Source organism: Triticum aestivum, chromosome 2B (assembly GCF_018294505.1).
Source record: "Triticum aestivum cultivar Chinese Spring chromosome 2B, IWGSC CS RefSeq v2.1, whole genome shotgun sequence".
Lineage (NCBI taxonomy): Eukaryota > Viridiplantae > Streptophyta > Magnoliopsida > Poales > Poaceae > Triticum > Triticum aestivum.
The window spans coordinates 624,217,828-624,232,238 of record NC_057798.1 but is presented as its reverse complement, the minus strand read 5'-3'; the positions used below and the strand labels follow the sequence as shown (position 1 = coordinate 624,232,238).

General features: G+C 44.2%; 1 protein-coding gene and 1 pseudogene across 1 annotated transcript; both read left to right on the top strand.

The window, feature by feature from the left end:
* The first annotated feature begins 496 nt into the window (after window positions 1-496).
* On the top strand, window positions 497-976 carry LOC123046370 (copper-transporting ATPase HMA5-like; annotated as a pseudogene).
* Window positions 977-3,894: 2,918 nt separating this feature from the next.
* On the top strand, window positions 3,895-9,711 carry LOC123046369 (copper-transporting ATPase HMA5). The gene is made up of 6 exons (XM_044469717.1): window positions 3,895-4,490; window positions 6,471-7,862; window positions 7,940-8,194; window positions 8,282-8,404; window positions 8,504-8,980; window positions 9,135-9,711. The coding sequence occupies exons 1-6, from the start codon at window positions 4,152-4,154 to the stop codon at window positions 9,531-9,533; spliced, it is 2,985 nt and encodes a 994-aa protein (XP_044325652.1). The 5' UTR covers window positions 3,895-4,151; the 3' UTR covers window positions 9,534-9,711.
* Window positions 9,712-14,411: the final 4,700 nt, after the last annotated feature.

Below are 14,411 nucleotides of genomic sequence, written 5' to 3'. Positions count from 1 at the left end.
ATCTTCCGATAATTTAATTCGAATTCGACATCACATCACGTTGCTTAGCTCCGAGGCGATGTGCGTAGCAGCGTCCTGCTACCACAAGCAACTCCAAGTCAAATTCGAATTGGAATTTTGTGTGGCGTGCTGCCTACAATCATGCAACTTGCACGCTTTTTTAAACACAAACCGACGGAATACGTGTAGTACATTGAAACGCGAGCACGAATGTCAAAGTTTCAAGTCTCGATTTCTTGCCCAGCGTCATTTAGAAAATGAATGAATGAAAATTCCATTTCTCCCCAGAGGAACCTGGGCTGCGTGTCGACGTTTTCGACAGTCCGAGGTCGTCGAATCCGCTTAAGAAGAAACTAGCCGTCCAATCCAACACTTGCTTCCGGCCCAAGCCCACCCATTACAAAATGATGAGCTGCGTAACCGAACGGCGTACTCGATCGCGCCTATAAATCTGCCAATGTTCGAACCATTTTTTTCCACCCCCGAGCAGAACCCCCAACCTAAAACCTTCTCTTCACGCTCCCAATGGCGGCGGCCACTCGGTCCCTCTTCCTCACATGCTTCCACAGCAGCGGCTCCGATGAGAGCGGCCACCTCACTCTGCGGCCGCGGTACCCGTCCATGCCACAGCGACCAAGGGCGGCCGTGATCGCCGGCGAGGGTGCTGGAGGAGAAGGCGGGTCAGCCGTTGTCGATCTGGAGGCAGCGGAGGAGGAGGAAGATGAGAAGGTGGCGGTGTTCGCGGTGTCCGGGATGACGTGCGCTGCGTGCGCCGGCTCGGTAGAGAAGGCAGTCAAGCGGCTCCCCGGCATCCACGAGGCCGCCGTCGACGTCCTCGGCGGCCGCGTGCAGGTCGCCTTCTACACGGCACTCGTCTCGGTGAGCATTGGATACTCACAATATTTCTGCGCGCCCGTGTGGCATCTGTTCTGCCTACACCTTTTTGCGTGTTTTCTCATGGGCCGTTTCCAGATGATCAGACAGTTGGTTCGAGTAGGCATACAATTAGATGCTTGTGCGCGATTCTTTTGAGATTTTGTGATTGAAACTCATGTCCGTATTACTATGCTAAATTTTAACTGCCTCGTCAAGGATCATCTACAGTGAAATAACAGCAAACTATAAGTATGGCAAAGTAATTCATCCAAACAAAGCTGGTAGGCAAAAGCGAGTGAAATTCGGCGTAGAAGTAGACATGACTAGCAAAGATATAGAATGTTGTCAACTTTGAAGAAAACAATATGGTTTGGGCCTCGACCTCGGATAAATTTGGTTCCTTACATGACCCAATATGGTTTGATCCATGATATGACAATGGTTTCACGCACGCGACAGTCTATTAAAAAAGAATCTTATTTAGCAGTAAAAATCTAAATACATGCAGTAAATGTAAAAAAATATGGAAACAGGACAAGTTAGAAATTACGAAGTTATATTGCAACTCCGGAATTTATATAAAAAATAAGTTTAGGAGCTGTCATAGATAATCACCATGTTTGTTCATAAATCATTTACGATTTTCCAAAGAAATACTCCCTCTATCTCAAAATATAAGGCGTTTTTTTACTTATATTTTCCCCTAAATACTTCTGTTTATGATATTTTACCGTAAATACTTCTGTTTTCAGGGAATGTTTATGATCTTAATCCCTAAATATTTCTTTTTTTAAAATTATATTTGCGGTTTTATAAAATATGATATTATACTGTAGCTCTAGATTTTTTAATATAAACTTCTGTTTTTAGGGAATGTTTATGATCTTATTCCCTAAATACTTCTTTTTAAAAAATTATATTTGCGGTTTTATAAAATATGAAATTATATTGTAACTCTAGATTTTTCAAAATAAAACACAAGTTCTTAAATTATTTGTGTTTTCCTAAAAATTATAATATGCAGCACTAGTATGGCAAGTTTTGTGATGTTTACACTGAAAACTTGTCTTCCTATTTCTTAGTTTTTTTGCATTGTGGACATCCCATTCTTACTAAAATTTATATAATACATTCATGTTCCATTTCAATTATTTCTAGTGATTCATGATTTTAGATTTTTTACAACATTTTAATAATCAACTACTATTTTTTAAATAAAACCACTAGATTTTAAAATAGGATTCCTATATGTAATTTTACTTGTTTGTGTTAGCTAGATCGTCACATGTGTGGAATCATTGCAGCGAGCATCTATCAAATGTAATGAGAGACGAGTTGATCTCACCGCCAAGGACTGATCTATGGCTCTGGAAATGTAATGAGAGACGAGTTTGTAACACCCATGGTTTAAGTATCTCCATGGTCCTAAAAAAGGAATGATCTATGGGCTACCATGGGTGCCAATACAAAAAAACAAAACAATTTAGAGTATAAACTTAATACTGTTTTTCTAACATCTTAATGGTACTTTTAGGTGTGTGTGTGTGTGTGTGTGTGTGTGTGTGTGTGTGTGTTGGAATTATAATGATGTTTTGTTTACATTACACTATTACTATTTAACTTTCGCAAATTTTGGACTAGTGTATTGAAATTATGTTGTCTATGGCAATCCTAGTCACCGCGAGATGTTTTCGTTGGCAAGTTGTTGTTGTTGCTCAATCGTAAAAAGTGTCCAAGTTATACTCAATCCATGTTATGAGAAAAGAAAATTCCAAATGTATTTTGTGGCTGCACATGTTTTAATGCTTGTGTGTTGCAACCTGGCGATAAATATTCTAGTAGGTTATCCCGTGATTTATCTGCCCCACATAAGTGTGATTGTGTTTTAAAAATAGGATGTTTTTGGTAAATCCCCATTCATTAAGACTTTGTTGACTTACCAAAGAAAAAAAGAAACTTTATATGGTAAATAAACAAGAGGTTGGACAAACTGATGTGGTTTTCAAGGGAAAAAGAGGTAAGAAGACAAAGATGAGAGTACGAAGTCTCTACTACTTAAAAAGAACGTAAGGTTTTTATTTCATCTTTCTTCCCATCACCCTTTTGTCAAAATTTTCATGCATATGATAATCAATCACCTTAATTTATTTACCTTCTGAACCAATTTCACTTTAATTTACTTACCAAACTTCTAATCAAATATAAGGTAATTCGGTCAGATTTTGATGAACATTTATTTAAAAAATCTCATAATTATTGACAGGTAAATTGCAAACGTACTAGAATATTTATATCCCGTTGCAACGCACAGGCATTGTTCTATCAAACCAAATAGGGGGAGAGAAGAGTGAGGGAGAGTTTGTAAGGATGGACGAAGGACAACGGTACCTTACGTTGTCTTTAATTAGGATTAGTAAAGGAAGCGATAAGAGGTGTGACTATTGATGCGGTTTTTACCTTTTAGGAAGAAGGCATACAGAGAGAGAGAGACTGTATATAATTTGGAGGGACCGGAGAGAGAAAAGATTGCGGTGGCGTAGGTTTCGCTCATGAAAGTTGCCAGCGTTTGCGTTGCGCTCTACAGGTACAACAGTGGCGGAGCTTGACGAAGTTCGCTGGGGGGCTAGATAGAATATACTCCCTCCGTTCCTAAATATTTGTCTTTCTAGACATTTCAAATGACTACTACATACGGATGTATGTAGACATATTTTAGAGTGTAGATTCAGTCATTTTGCTCCGTATGTAGTAACTTGTTGAAATGCCTAGAAAGACAAGTATTTAGAAACGGAGGGAGTATGAGCTAGTGGGGAGGCCAAACAAATACATTTTCATCATCTAATCTCTCTCTCAAATTTTTATGCCTGCATGTGCCAATCCTTGGGGGGCCACAGCCTCCCCAACCATGCACTAAGCTCCGCCATTGGGTACAAGGCCGTGTACATCATGTGTTGGCCACGCGACGGAACCCAAACAATATTTGCTCGTGTCTGCAGTCTGATCTTTCCAATCGGTTATACCGGAATTCTCCACCTGCCTACGCGACTGACGTGTTAGCAGCCATATTCTAGTCCGACGCTGCGAGCACTATGAATTCGCTTTGCTTTAACGACGCTCTCCCACAATCTCATTTTCGGGAAAAAGAAGCGCACACGATCGGCGCCACCCTCCCCGCCCTATAAATCCGGCAATGTCCGAAGCACTCTCAAGCGACCCCCCAGTGATCGTCCCGAGCTCCAGCGGTCGCCATTCCCGGACGGAAACCCTCTCTCGGTATGGCGGCGGGCACTCGAGCCCTCTTCCTCGCCTGCTTCCGCGGCGGCGGCGGCGGCGGCGCCGAGGGGAGCGGCCACCGCCTCGCGCTGCGGCCGCGGTACGCGCCCGTGCCGCGGCGCACCAAGGCGGCCGCGGTCGCCGGCGATCTGGAGGCCGCGGCGGGGGCGGCCGAGGAGGAGGAGGAGAAGGTGGCGGTGTTCCAGGTGACCGGCATGACCTGCGCCGCGTGCGCCGGCTCGGTCGAGAAGGCCGTCAAGCGGCTCCCCGGCATCCACGACGCCGCCGTGGACGTCCTCGGGTGCCGCGCGCAGGTCGCCTTCTACCCGGCATTCGTCTCGGTGAGCAGAGCAGAGCACCCTGATTTTGGGGCCCTTCCTCAATTGTTAAGCACGCTCAGCTCAACATCCGCAGGCAGTTTGGCATTTTAGGGGGGGTGGGGGGTCGGCCATGGGGTCGGATGAATTTAGGATTTTAGATGGTCGCGTGTGATTATTTTGAGGTTTTCTTTAGTGAAAATGCTGTGCATACTTTTGATGTACAGTTGTAGATGAGTACAAGGATTCATCCTCCCTTCATCCTTTGGGCGTGGTGGCCCATGGGTGCTGTGCTTATACGTCAAGTCACATGCATTGCTTCCTTACCAGAACTCTGAAAACTGATACACGGGCGTTTAGCTTTAGGAGGTCCCAGCATCACAAAATTGGCTGATATTGGGAGAATTGGCAACTTTCCGAGGTGATAGACTATTTTTTTTCTCGAATATGCACGAGTGTGCATATATTTTTTTTGGGGGGGGGGGGGGGGGGGGGGGGGGGGGGGGGGGGGGAAGAATCCAGTGGCAGAGACTAAACAAAAACTCCTGCTAAACAACCAATGCTGGTACGCATGGTTAATAGCATCACTCCAGGAAGGATTCATGTGGCCTTAATTTGTTTTCTTTTTTAGATGAGAAACGTTTAAAGGGGCGGTGGCCCCGAAAGTTCTTGCATTTATTGACTTTGTGTGGTTCAGAAGGCTACAGGTAGGCAACTTTGCTTATGATGTGAAACCGCTAACTACTTTGCGCGTCTTTAAAACATCGAGTGGTCGATTTGGGTTCTCATTACATTCCTAGTTGTAAATACTGTGATGTGATCAAGGCTGCAGGCTCAGTATGAAGCTTGATTGTGGAAAACAGGTTGATGGTTCCTACTTATTGTTGATGTTTACAATTTTCAACTACAAATGCACTGCAAGCCAGAAATTATATGCCCATGTATGTACAACAACAGAATCTCAAAGTTTATCAACTAAAGTTTGTGTCTTACCTCTGGAGATTGTTACCCTTAGGTATCTATCTTCTCAAAAATCTTTTATTAGATGTTTTGAACTTGTGAGCTCTTGTGCCTTTGCTGAAGTAATGGAACTCGGCTACCTATGTACACAGTGGTCACATGGAAAAAGGATATACTACCCTTTGTTTTTTCCTTATAACTGGGTTCTGGTGCACTCTGTTGCATAACTTCCAAGTTTTTAAATATGTTCATTTGGTCTTCCTCCCACTAGACTTGAGCTTATGTCAACTGACTATTAAATTTTCAGGCTGGTAAATATTTTCTTATTCGTGAAAATCTTGCAACTCATGTTTCTCATCTCATGATTACTTTCTTTCATCAGTGGAGCATTTGGGGTGCGATCTTGTCCCGCTCCCACCATTGTTATCTCTGATTATCTTTCGGGAAAGAACTGTTATTTTTGAGAAAACAAGAAGTACATAACCTTTTTATCAGTATCGTGAAAATTATTGGAACGATAGGGGTACTTTTCCTATTATTGGAAGTCCTTTTCTTGCAGCGTAAGTGCACTACTGTAGTTGGATGATGAGAGATACTTCATTTGATTGGAATTTTAGGATCCAAAAAAGGTTCATCTCTATTTCAGCATAATGGCTGCTTGCTCACACACTTCCTTGTTGGATGGCACCTATGATTGGGCTGATGTCATTTCTTGCTGCATCTAGTAACTTTAATCAGTAATTGCTAGAAGATAGTGCCACACTTAGGTGTCCTATTGAATATAGCAGTACCATCTAGGGCTAAAGTATAGTGAGTAAGAGGCCAACATAGTGAAAAGTCGAAAGTGAGCCTGGGCTACACGGAGCCCTTTTTTAGAAGGGGGGGAACACTGTATTTGGCAACCTAAAAAAATTCTGGAAATAACTGTGCATGTACAGATAGATGTTTTTCATGATCTTTAGTCGATGCTCTTACAGAGAGTTTGTGTCTATTTGTTGATAATTTTGTTTGGAGATTGAAGTTCATGTCTGCATTTTTTTACAGGAGGAGAAAATTAGGGAAACAATTGAAGATGTTGGTTTCGGAGCTAAACTGATCGACGAGGAGCTTAAGGAAAAGAGCATTCTAGTATGCAGGCTGCACATAAAAGGAATGACCTGCACGTCTTGTGCAAATACAGTTGAATCTGCCTTGCAAGCTGTTCCAGGGGTTCAGAGAGCTTCCGTTGCGCTGGCTATTGAAGAGGCGGAAATCCGTTATAATCGGAGGGTTGTTGCTGCTATCCAACTTGTCAATGCAGTTGAAGAATCTGGCTTTGAAGCAATACTGGTCACCGCAGGAGAAGATCGGAGCAGGATAGACCTCAAAGTTGATGGCATTCTCAATGAGAGATCAGTAATGATAGTGAAAAGTTCTGTCCAAGCTCTTCCTGGTGTGGAAGACATAAAAATCTATACGGAGCTCCAAAAGATAACCATCTCTTACAAGCCTGACCAAACAGGTCCACGAGATCTCATCGAGGTCATCGAGTCAGCTGGATCTGGTCATATTGCTGTATCAATATATCCGGAAGCCGATGGAAGAGAGCAGCATAGAAATGGGGAGATAACGCGGTACAGGCAGTCCTTTTTGTGGAGCTTACTGTTCACAATTCCAGTGTTCCTAACCTCCATGGTGTTCATGTACATCCCAGGGCTGAAGGATGGGCTGGACAAAAAGGTTGTCAACATGATGAGCATTGGTGAACTATTGCGGTGGATTTTGTCAACACCTGTCCAGTTTGTAATTGGCCGCAAATTTTACACTGGTGCTTACAAGGCAATGTGTCATGGCTCACCCAACATGGATGTGCTCATTGCTCTGGGGACCAACACAGCGTACTTCTACTCAGTTTACTCGGTTCTCCGAGCTGCCACTTCTGAGAATTATATGTCAACTGATTTTTTTGAGACAAGTTCCATGCTCATATCATTTATCCTTCTCGGAAAATACCTCGAGATCTTGGCAAAAGGAAAGACCTCTGAGGCTATTGCCAAGCTGATGGATCTTGCACCAGAAACTGCAACTGTGCTGATATATGACAACGAAGGGAATGTTGTAAACGAGAAAGAGATCGACAGTCGGTTGATTCAGAAAAATGATGTGATCAAAGTCATACCTGGTGGAAAAGTTGCTTCCGATGGCTTTGTTATTTGGGGCCAGAGCCATGTGAATGAAAGCATGATCACCGGAGAATCACGGCCCGTGGCAAAGAGGAAGGGCGACACTGTGATTGGAGGGACGGTGAACGAGAATGGTGTGCTCCATGTCAGGGCCACATTTGTTGGATCCGAGAGTGCCCTGGCACAGATTGTAAGGCTAGTAGAGTCAGCCCAAATGGCAAAAGCTCCTGTGCAGAAGTTTGCTGATCAGATATCCAAAGTCTTTGTCCCCCTGGTGAGTTCTGTTGCATTGTGTTAATCCAGTAACATTGTACTCTTACGAGTACTGAATAATCAGCTTTATGCTTGCAGGTCATCCTTCTTTCTTTGCTTACTTGGCTTACATGGTTCTTAGCTGGGAGGTTTCATGGCTACCCTAGCTCGTGGATACCATCTTCCATGGATAGCTTTCAGCTAGCTCTTCAGTTCGGAATATCGGTTATGGTGATCGCCTGCCCTTGCGCCCTAGGACTTGCAACTCCAACTGCTGTGATGGTTGCGACTGGAGTCGGTGCCTCGCAAGGTGTTCTGATCAAGGGTGGGCAAGCCCTGGAGAGTGCGCAGAAGGTATCAACAATAAGTATAAAAGTGAAAACGTGTTAGCAGATAGTCCTTCATATTGTTGACGAACATTATCTGTATGATATTTTACAGGTGGACTGCATTGTTTTCGACAAGACAGGAACACTGACCATTGGGAAGCCTATTGTCGTCAATACCAGGCTCTTTAAAAATATGGTCCTACGTGAATTCTATGACTATGTCGCAGCAGCAGAGGTATGCTTGCTAACTATATATGTGTCTGCAGCGTCTTCTTAGTAGACTTTGTTGTACCGTCTTGGGAGGATACCTTGCTTAAATTTCACTGATTTTCAGGACAACAGTGAGCATCCGCTGGGGAAAGCGATAGTGGAGCATGCTAAGAAATTCCACCCGGAAGAAACCCATATCTGGCCTGAAGCAAGGGATTTCATTTCGGTCACCGGACACGGTGTCAAGGCAAAGATCAGCGACAAGAGTGTCATTGTGGGCAACAAGAGCTTCATGCTGTCGTTAGACATTGATGTCCCTGTGGAAGCTTCAGAAATCCTCATAGAAGAGGAAGAGAAGGCACACACAGGGATCATCGTGGCCATGGATCAAGAAATAGTGGGCATAATCTCTGTGTCTGATCCGATAAAACCGAACGCCCATGAGGTGATATCATACCTCAAGTCAATGAAGGTGGAGTGCATAATGGTGACCGGGGACAACTGGGGAACCGCCAACGCCATCGGCAAAGAGGTTGGCATCGAAAACATCATAGCTGAGGCGAAGCCGGAGCAGAAGGCTGAGAAGGTGAAGGAGCTTCAGGTGAGCTAGACTAGAAGATGTCCTTGCTTTGTCTCAAAGGGCCATATCCTTTGCTTTGTTACTTTGATTGATGGTGCTGTCACACAGTAATTAACAGGATACAGCCACGCATCATCCACTCGCTGCCTTTAAATCTTTTGATTGATCACTGCAGCTGTCTGGAAAAACTGTGGCGATGGTCGGCGATGGGATCAACGATTCCCCGGCGCTGGTCGCGGCCAACGTCGGGATGGCCATCGGCGCGGGCACCGACGTGGCCATCGAGGCAGCGGACATCGTGCTCATGAAGAGCAACCTGGAGGACGTGATCACCGCCATCGACCTGTCCAGGAAGGCCTTCTTCCGCATACGGATGAACTACGTGTGGGCCCTCGGCTACAACATCATCGGCATCCCGATCGCCGCGGGGGTGCTGTTCCCGTCCACCCGGTTCCGACTGCCGCCGTGGGTCGCCGGCGCCGCGATGGCCGCGTCCTCCGTCAGCGTCGTCTGCTGGTCCCTGCTGCTGAGGTACTACAAGAGGCCGTTGATCACACAGGAGCGGCAGACATAGAGAAGAGATCATCATCGTATAGATAATACTAGATACGTACATAGAATAAGCTGTAGATATCTGTAACAACAAACGTGGGGTAGAATGACGAAGCAGCAGTCCTCTGATGAAAATGTATATAATTCTAGTACTCCCGGTGCAAGTAATATGAATGTTCTTAGTGCAAGTTATGCATGTATTGTGCTGTGCCGTTCGCGTTAACAGGTGGGAATAAATTAGGTAGCATACTACTAGTCCACTACCAGTAGATCGCAACTTCGACCTTTGATGAAGGGAATTGAACAGCTTTGGAGGGGTCAGGGGTCAAGGTGCTGTGACTGACCGGGGTCAAGTTCGAAAGCAATAAGTAAAGATGGTGCTCTGTGACTGCGCTAGATTCCGGCAAGAAGCATGCCTGTTCACGGTGGGCTGTCCACTTGTCCTCCCTGTTGAGCGATGCCAGTTACCTAACGAAGCCGGTTAAAAGAACGCAATGAGCAACTGATATAACTTTGCGACCAAAAGGAACCTGATATAAAGTGACACAGCTTTAATTTCTTTCGAGAGGATTGTAAAGTGAGCGCAGTAGCCGGTGTTTTCCTATAACGATGATACTCCTAGTAAAGTAATAATAAGACACAAGTCGCAGCAAAGATGGCGCGAAAGATGCTAGACCGAATCCATCAAACAAAGCTCAACCGGTTCTCCACGGTTGCCTGCCGTGTCGACCTTCTTCTTCTTGTGGCCCGTCAGACGGCGACCGGCGAACAGCATGCCGTCCACGTCTCTCAACGGCCCAAGGCATCTATCCACATTCAACTTTTTCATATTCACCACTTGCTTCTACTGTATTATATATATGGTTGCACCATAAACCAAGCTGATCGTCGACGTCCGTCAGTCTCAATTGCTCGCTAGTCATTCGTCGTTGATGCGCTTTGCAGCATCTCGCAAGCAGAAGGGGAATACCGCTCGCCCACCGCCCGCCCGCCCGCATCGGGCCGGGCATATCCGCCCGGCCCTTCTAGACCGGCCCATTCAATTCGTGCGTCATGCATGATGGCGTGGCGCTATGCCAGGCCCCAAACGCACAACGGAACGCCGGGTTTCCGTTGTGATTGTTTGCGAATTTGCGCGTACTAGTAAGCTTGCACGTGCGATGCACGTCTCTCCTCAAAAAAATCTTTGCTTATAGAATCCTTCTAAGCCGTCTATATTGCATTGTCTACGTTACATTGGATAATCTATGATGAATGCAATATGAAAGCTCACTTAGTCACCACAAATTTAGAAATATCTGGACTCAAAATTTCAAACATGTATCTAGAATTACTGGAAATGTGCCTTTTACAAATATAAAGAAGACATGTTAGCTCTTGACAACTTTGCTGAATTCAGAAATATATGCATCTTACGGCAATTTCCACGTCACCTCACCGTTGTCGGCAAGCGGAACCGCTATGCAGCAACTGTGTTTAGGTAATTAACCATACAAAATAAGAATATAACTCCTTGCTATGTGCCGGCCGCCGCCACGAGGGCCTTGCTTGGGTCGACTGTTTTCGCTCAGCTGCCCATAAGTGAAACTTTGCGTCCTCTGTGCCCTGTGCCTTGCTATGTACTATGTCCTTCCATGTATCTATCTCACTCTTTGTAATACCCTTTGACCATCCTAGCAATTTGGGCATTTTTTAACTTAAAAAATGTTATATATGATTTACAATAGGATCACCAATCGAAACAAATATGATGTACTGAACTGTTAATTCAACATCACTCGACAACATAATGGGCGCGGTAGGCAAAAAAATATGACAACCTGAATTCTAATGCACAAAGGATCTAGTTGACAACGTTAAGTGGGCACAAGGACAACCACCCTGTACTCAACCTGAATTCAGAATTAGTGATTGCAGCAAAATCCATATAACATGACACATGAAACAACAATCACCCTGACACTACTGCCTAGTTTGACCATATGAAAAGTAGACCAAGGCTAATTGATTATCTTGTAGTTTCATGTAAAATTTATATAGTACAGGAAAGTTCATCAGAAATTTTGGTGTCCATTTCTTTTTGACAAAACTGGTCAAATAGAAAAAAGACAAGCTAACTGCTACAGGTCAATCAAAAGCTTACGCACCATGTTTCAAGGAAACGCAGAACAAGTCCAATTGAGCAGCATCAAACCAATCAAAGCTTGCAGTCGAGTGATACAGATGTGGTGGATGATTCCATATAACTAAAACATGTAACAGAAGGGAAAGAGTTCTGTAAAGAATGCACATAACCTATTTAATACTCGTATTCCTTCCTCTTCACTTCCACCTAAATCTACTCTTACATCAAAACGTTGCACAATCCATGTGGGATGAACTGATAATAAAGTGCACTCATAAGTGTTTGGCATTTTGTCCCTGTTAATCATGTTCGTGCAATGCATGTATTGACTAATAAAGCCAAAATGGAAAGTCTTAATTGCATATGAAAGTTAAGAGCATAAATGCGTCCACTCATTGGAAATTAAATTCATACATGACATGCTACCTCTAAGCAATATACTGAAACAAGGTCAAGTTTCAAAAAGGTATATGTTAGATCTGTAAGTAACCATCCACCTTTAATTATAACTCAGAAAATATTTGGTTCAAGTGATTACCTGGGTTGAAGAACTAACTGGTTACGGATTCAACAACTGCCAATGTTATCCACTCTTACTTCACTCGACATAGACAATATTCATCTTACAAACAATAAATAGCTTCATAAGGATGTATCCATTAGGATAAAAAACTTGCAGATCAAATTCTATAGACCTTTAAAAAAAATCTATAGAGGGCATATGCTGAAACAAAACATTGACTAATCTAAGGACTAACATTGGCATACAACATGGGCGTAGCTCTCTATATAAAACCATTCTTAAGTGAACATAAAAAAAGAACATTTGCAACATTGACATTTGAGCAATTGAAAAGGATATTTAGATACATTATAACTGAGCACCTTCCTAGCCCTCTCAGGCTATTAGCATTTTTAGCCTTTGGATCATCAGTTTAGGATGTTTTCAGCCATCAGATTTACTCTTTGTGTTCGCTAAAACCGAGGGTTTCCTTGCTGGGCCGCTACTCCGATGACTATTTTGGACGTCTGGTGTGAAATTGGGCCTAACGGGCTTCTACGAGTCTACTTCCGTCCTGTTTCTAGAAAAAAAACACGACGCTCCTCCTTTCGTCTCCCTCGCAGTCCTACTCGCGCACGACCTACCTTCACCAGCCCTAGGTGTGCCGCCGCCGCCATGGTCTTCATCTCGCAGCCCCTTAACCGCGCTGTCGGACCGGCGCCTCCATCTACGCTTGCCCGCCGTTGTCCTCCTTCTCCTGTATATTCCCTAAAGGGCAGCAGTGAGCATCTTTTTCTCGAGCCGGCGACGAGCTCCATCCCCAAATCAGTGGTGCACTACATCCCTGAAGCATGTGTCCGATTTTGAAGCCATATCTGGAGTCCTCGGGCGCGCCGTCGCCAGATCCACCACGTCGAGCAACCAGCCGGAGGTACGTACAGTCAGACATCTGACCGTTTTCAATTGGGGCCTCTCGGTTGGGAGGGGCTCACGACATGCGCCACTTCGAGGGGATCGAATGGCTGTAATCTGTAAGACAGGTTCCTTCATGTGCAACTTCCAATTTATTCTACATCTGACTTGTTTATTTATAGTAGATCCTTTGTAAGTAGATGACATCCCGAAGGGAATAGGCGGGTGACAACGCTGCATGGTGAAGCGAAGATCTTACTAACGGGGGAGGCAAGGACGAGGCGGGAGGAGTGTGGGTGGTGGTGGCCGGTGACAACTACAGCATCTACCTCTCTCCCGTGTTGCGCTTCGTCTCGCAGCTCATCGGAGATGCTGTTCGTGACTTCCATACCCTCAGCCACCACCCTACATCTTCTCCAGGCAGTGGCGCTACAGCTTGGTCATGCCCCATGCGATCCCGTCTCCTGATCTTGATTTAGTCGAGCATTAAGTCATAATTTGGAACTTCTTGGCATAAGACATGAAAAGGTAAGCATATCCTGAATCTTCTATGATCTGCAGATTCGGTTTGTGAGGTAGTGACAAAATATGTCTTCTAAGCTTTACATCAATTATCGCAGAATAGTACTACATATATTTAAAAAAAATAGTCATGAAGGAGCCGGCCCTTGATCAAATACATGAACTTATCAAGATGCTTATCTGAAGAATGCTCACAAATTACGTGTTGCATGACATAGATAATACTACATCAACCTTATTGGTTCTATGTAGTGTTTTTTAGTATGTTGCCGTTGCAATACGATAGTTTGCTTCTTCAGTTTGTGACCTTAACTATCATAACAATTATGCATTGGGTTCATGGAAGTTAGGATACTGGCATGTGTTTCCTTCTCAACAATGACCTTGCTACAACATCATCGCAACTGTCACCTGTGGACTGACACCACTTCCTGTTGGCCATGGATCCACCATAATCTTTGCCTGCTCTATGGGCCACCAATGTTCTTCCTGGTTTAATTATGTGGTTTGTTCTGTGAGGATTTTGTTGTAGCTAGATTCCATAATTGCTGTCAGAAGAGTTTCAGTTTCGTCTCAATTCTTGGGAGAGCTGGTAGAGATCTCCCCCTTCTTTTGATTATGTCAATTGCTTTGCTTACTGCTATCAGCAAATTACCTAGAAATTCTTAATTAGTGCATTGCCGATGTTCTGAACTTCTGATACATGTACGCATCAGAGCAAGCAAGAACTGAATCCTCCATTTTCTTGGTGTATGTATGATGCTTTCCTGCATTGGTGCCAATTTTTTGCGTGCGTCTTAACATATAATATAATGGTAAGTTGTACCAACTAGATGTAT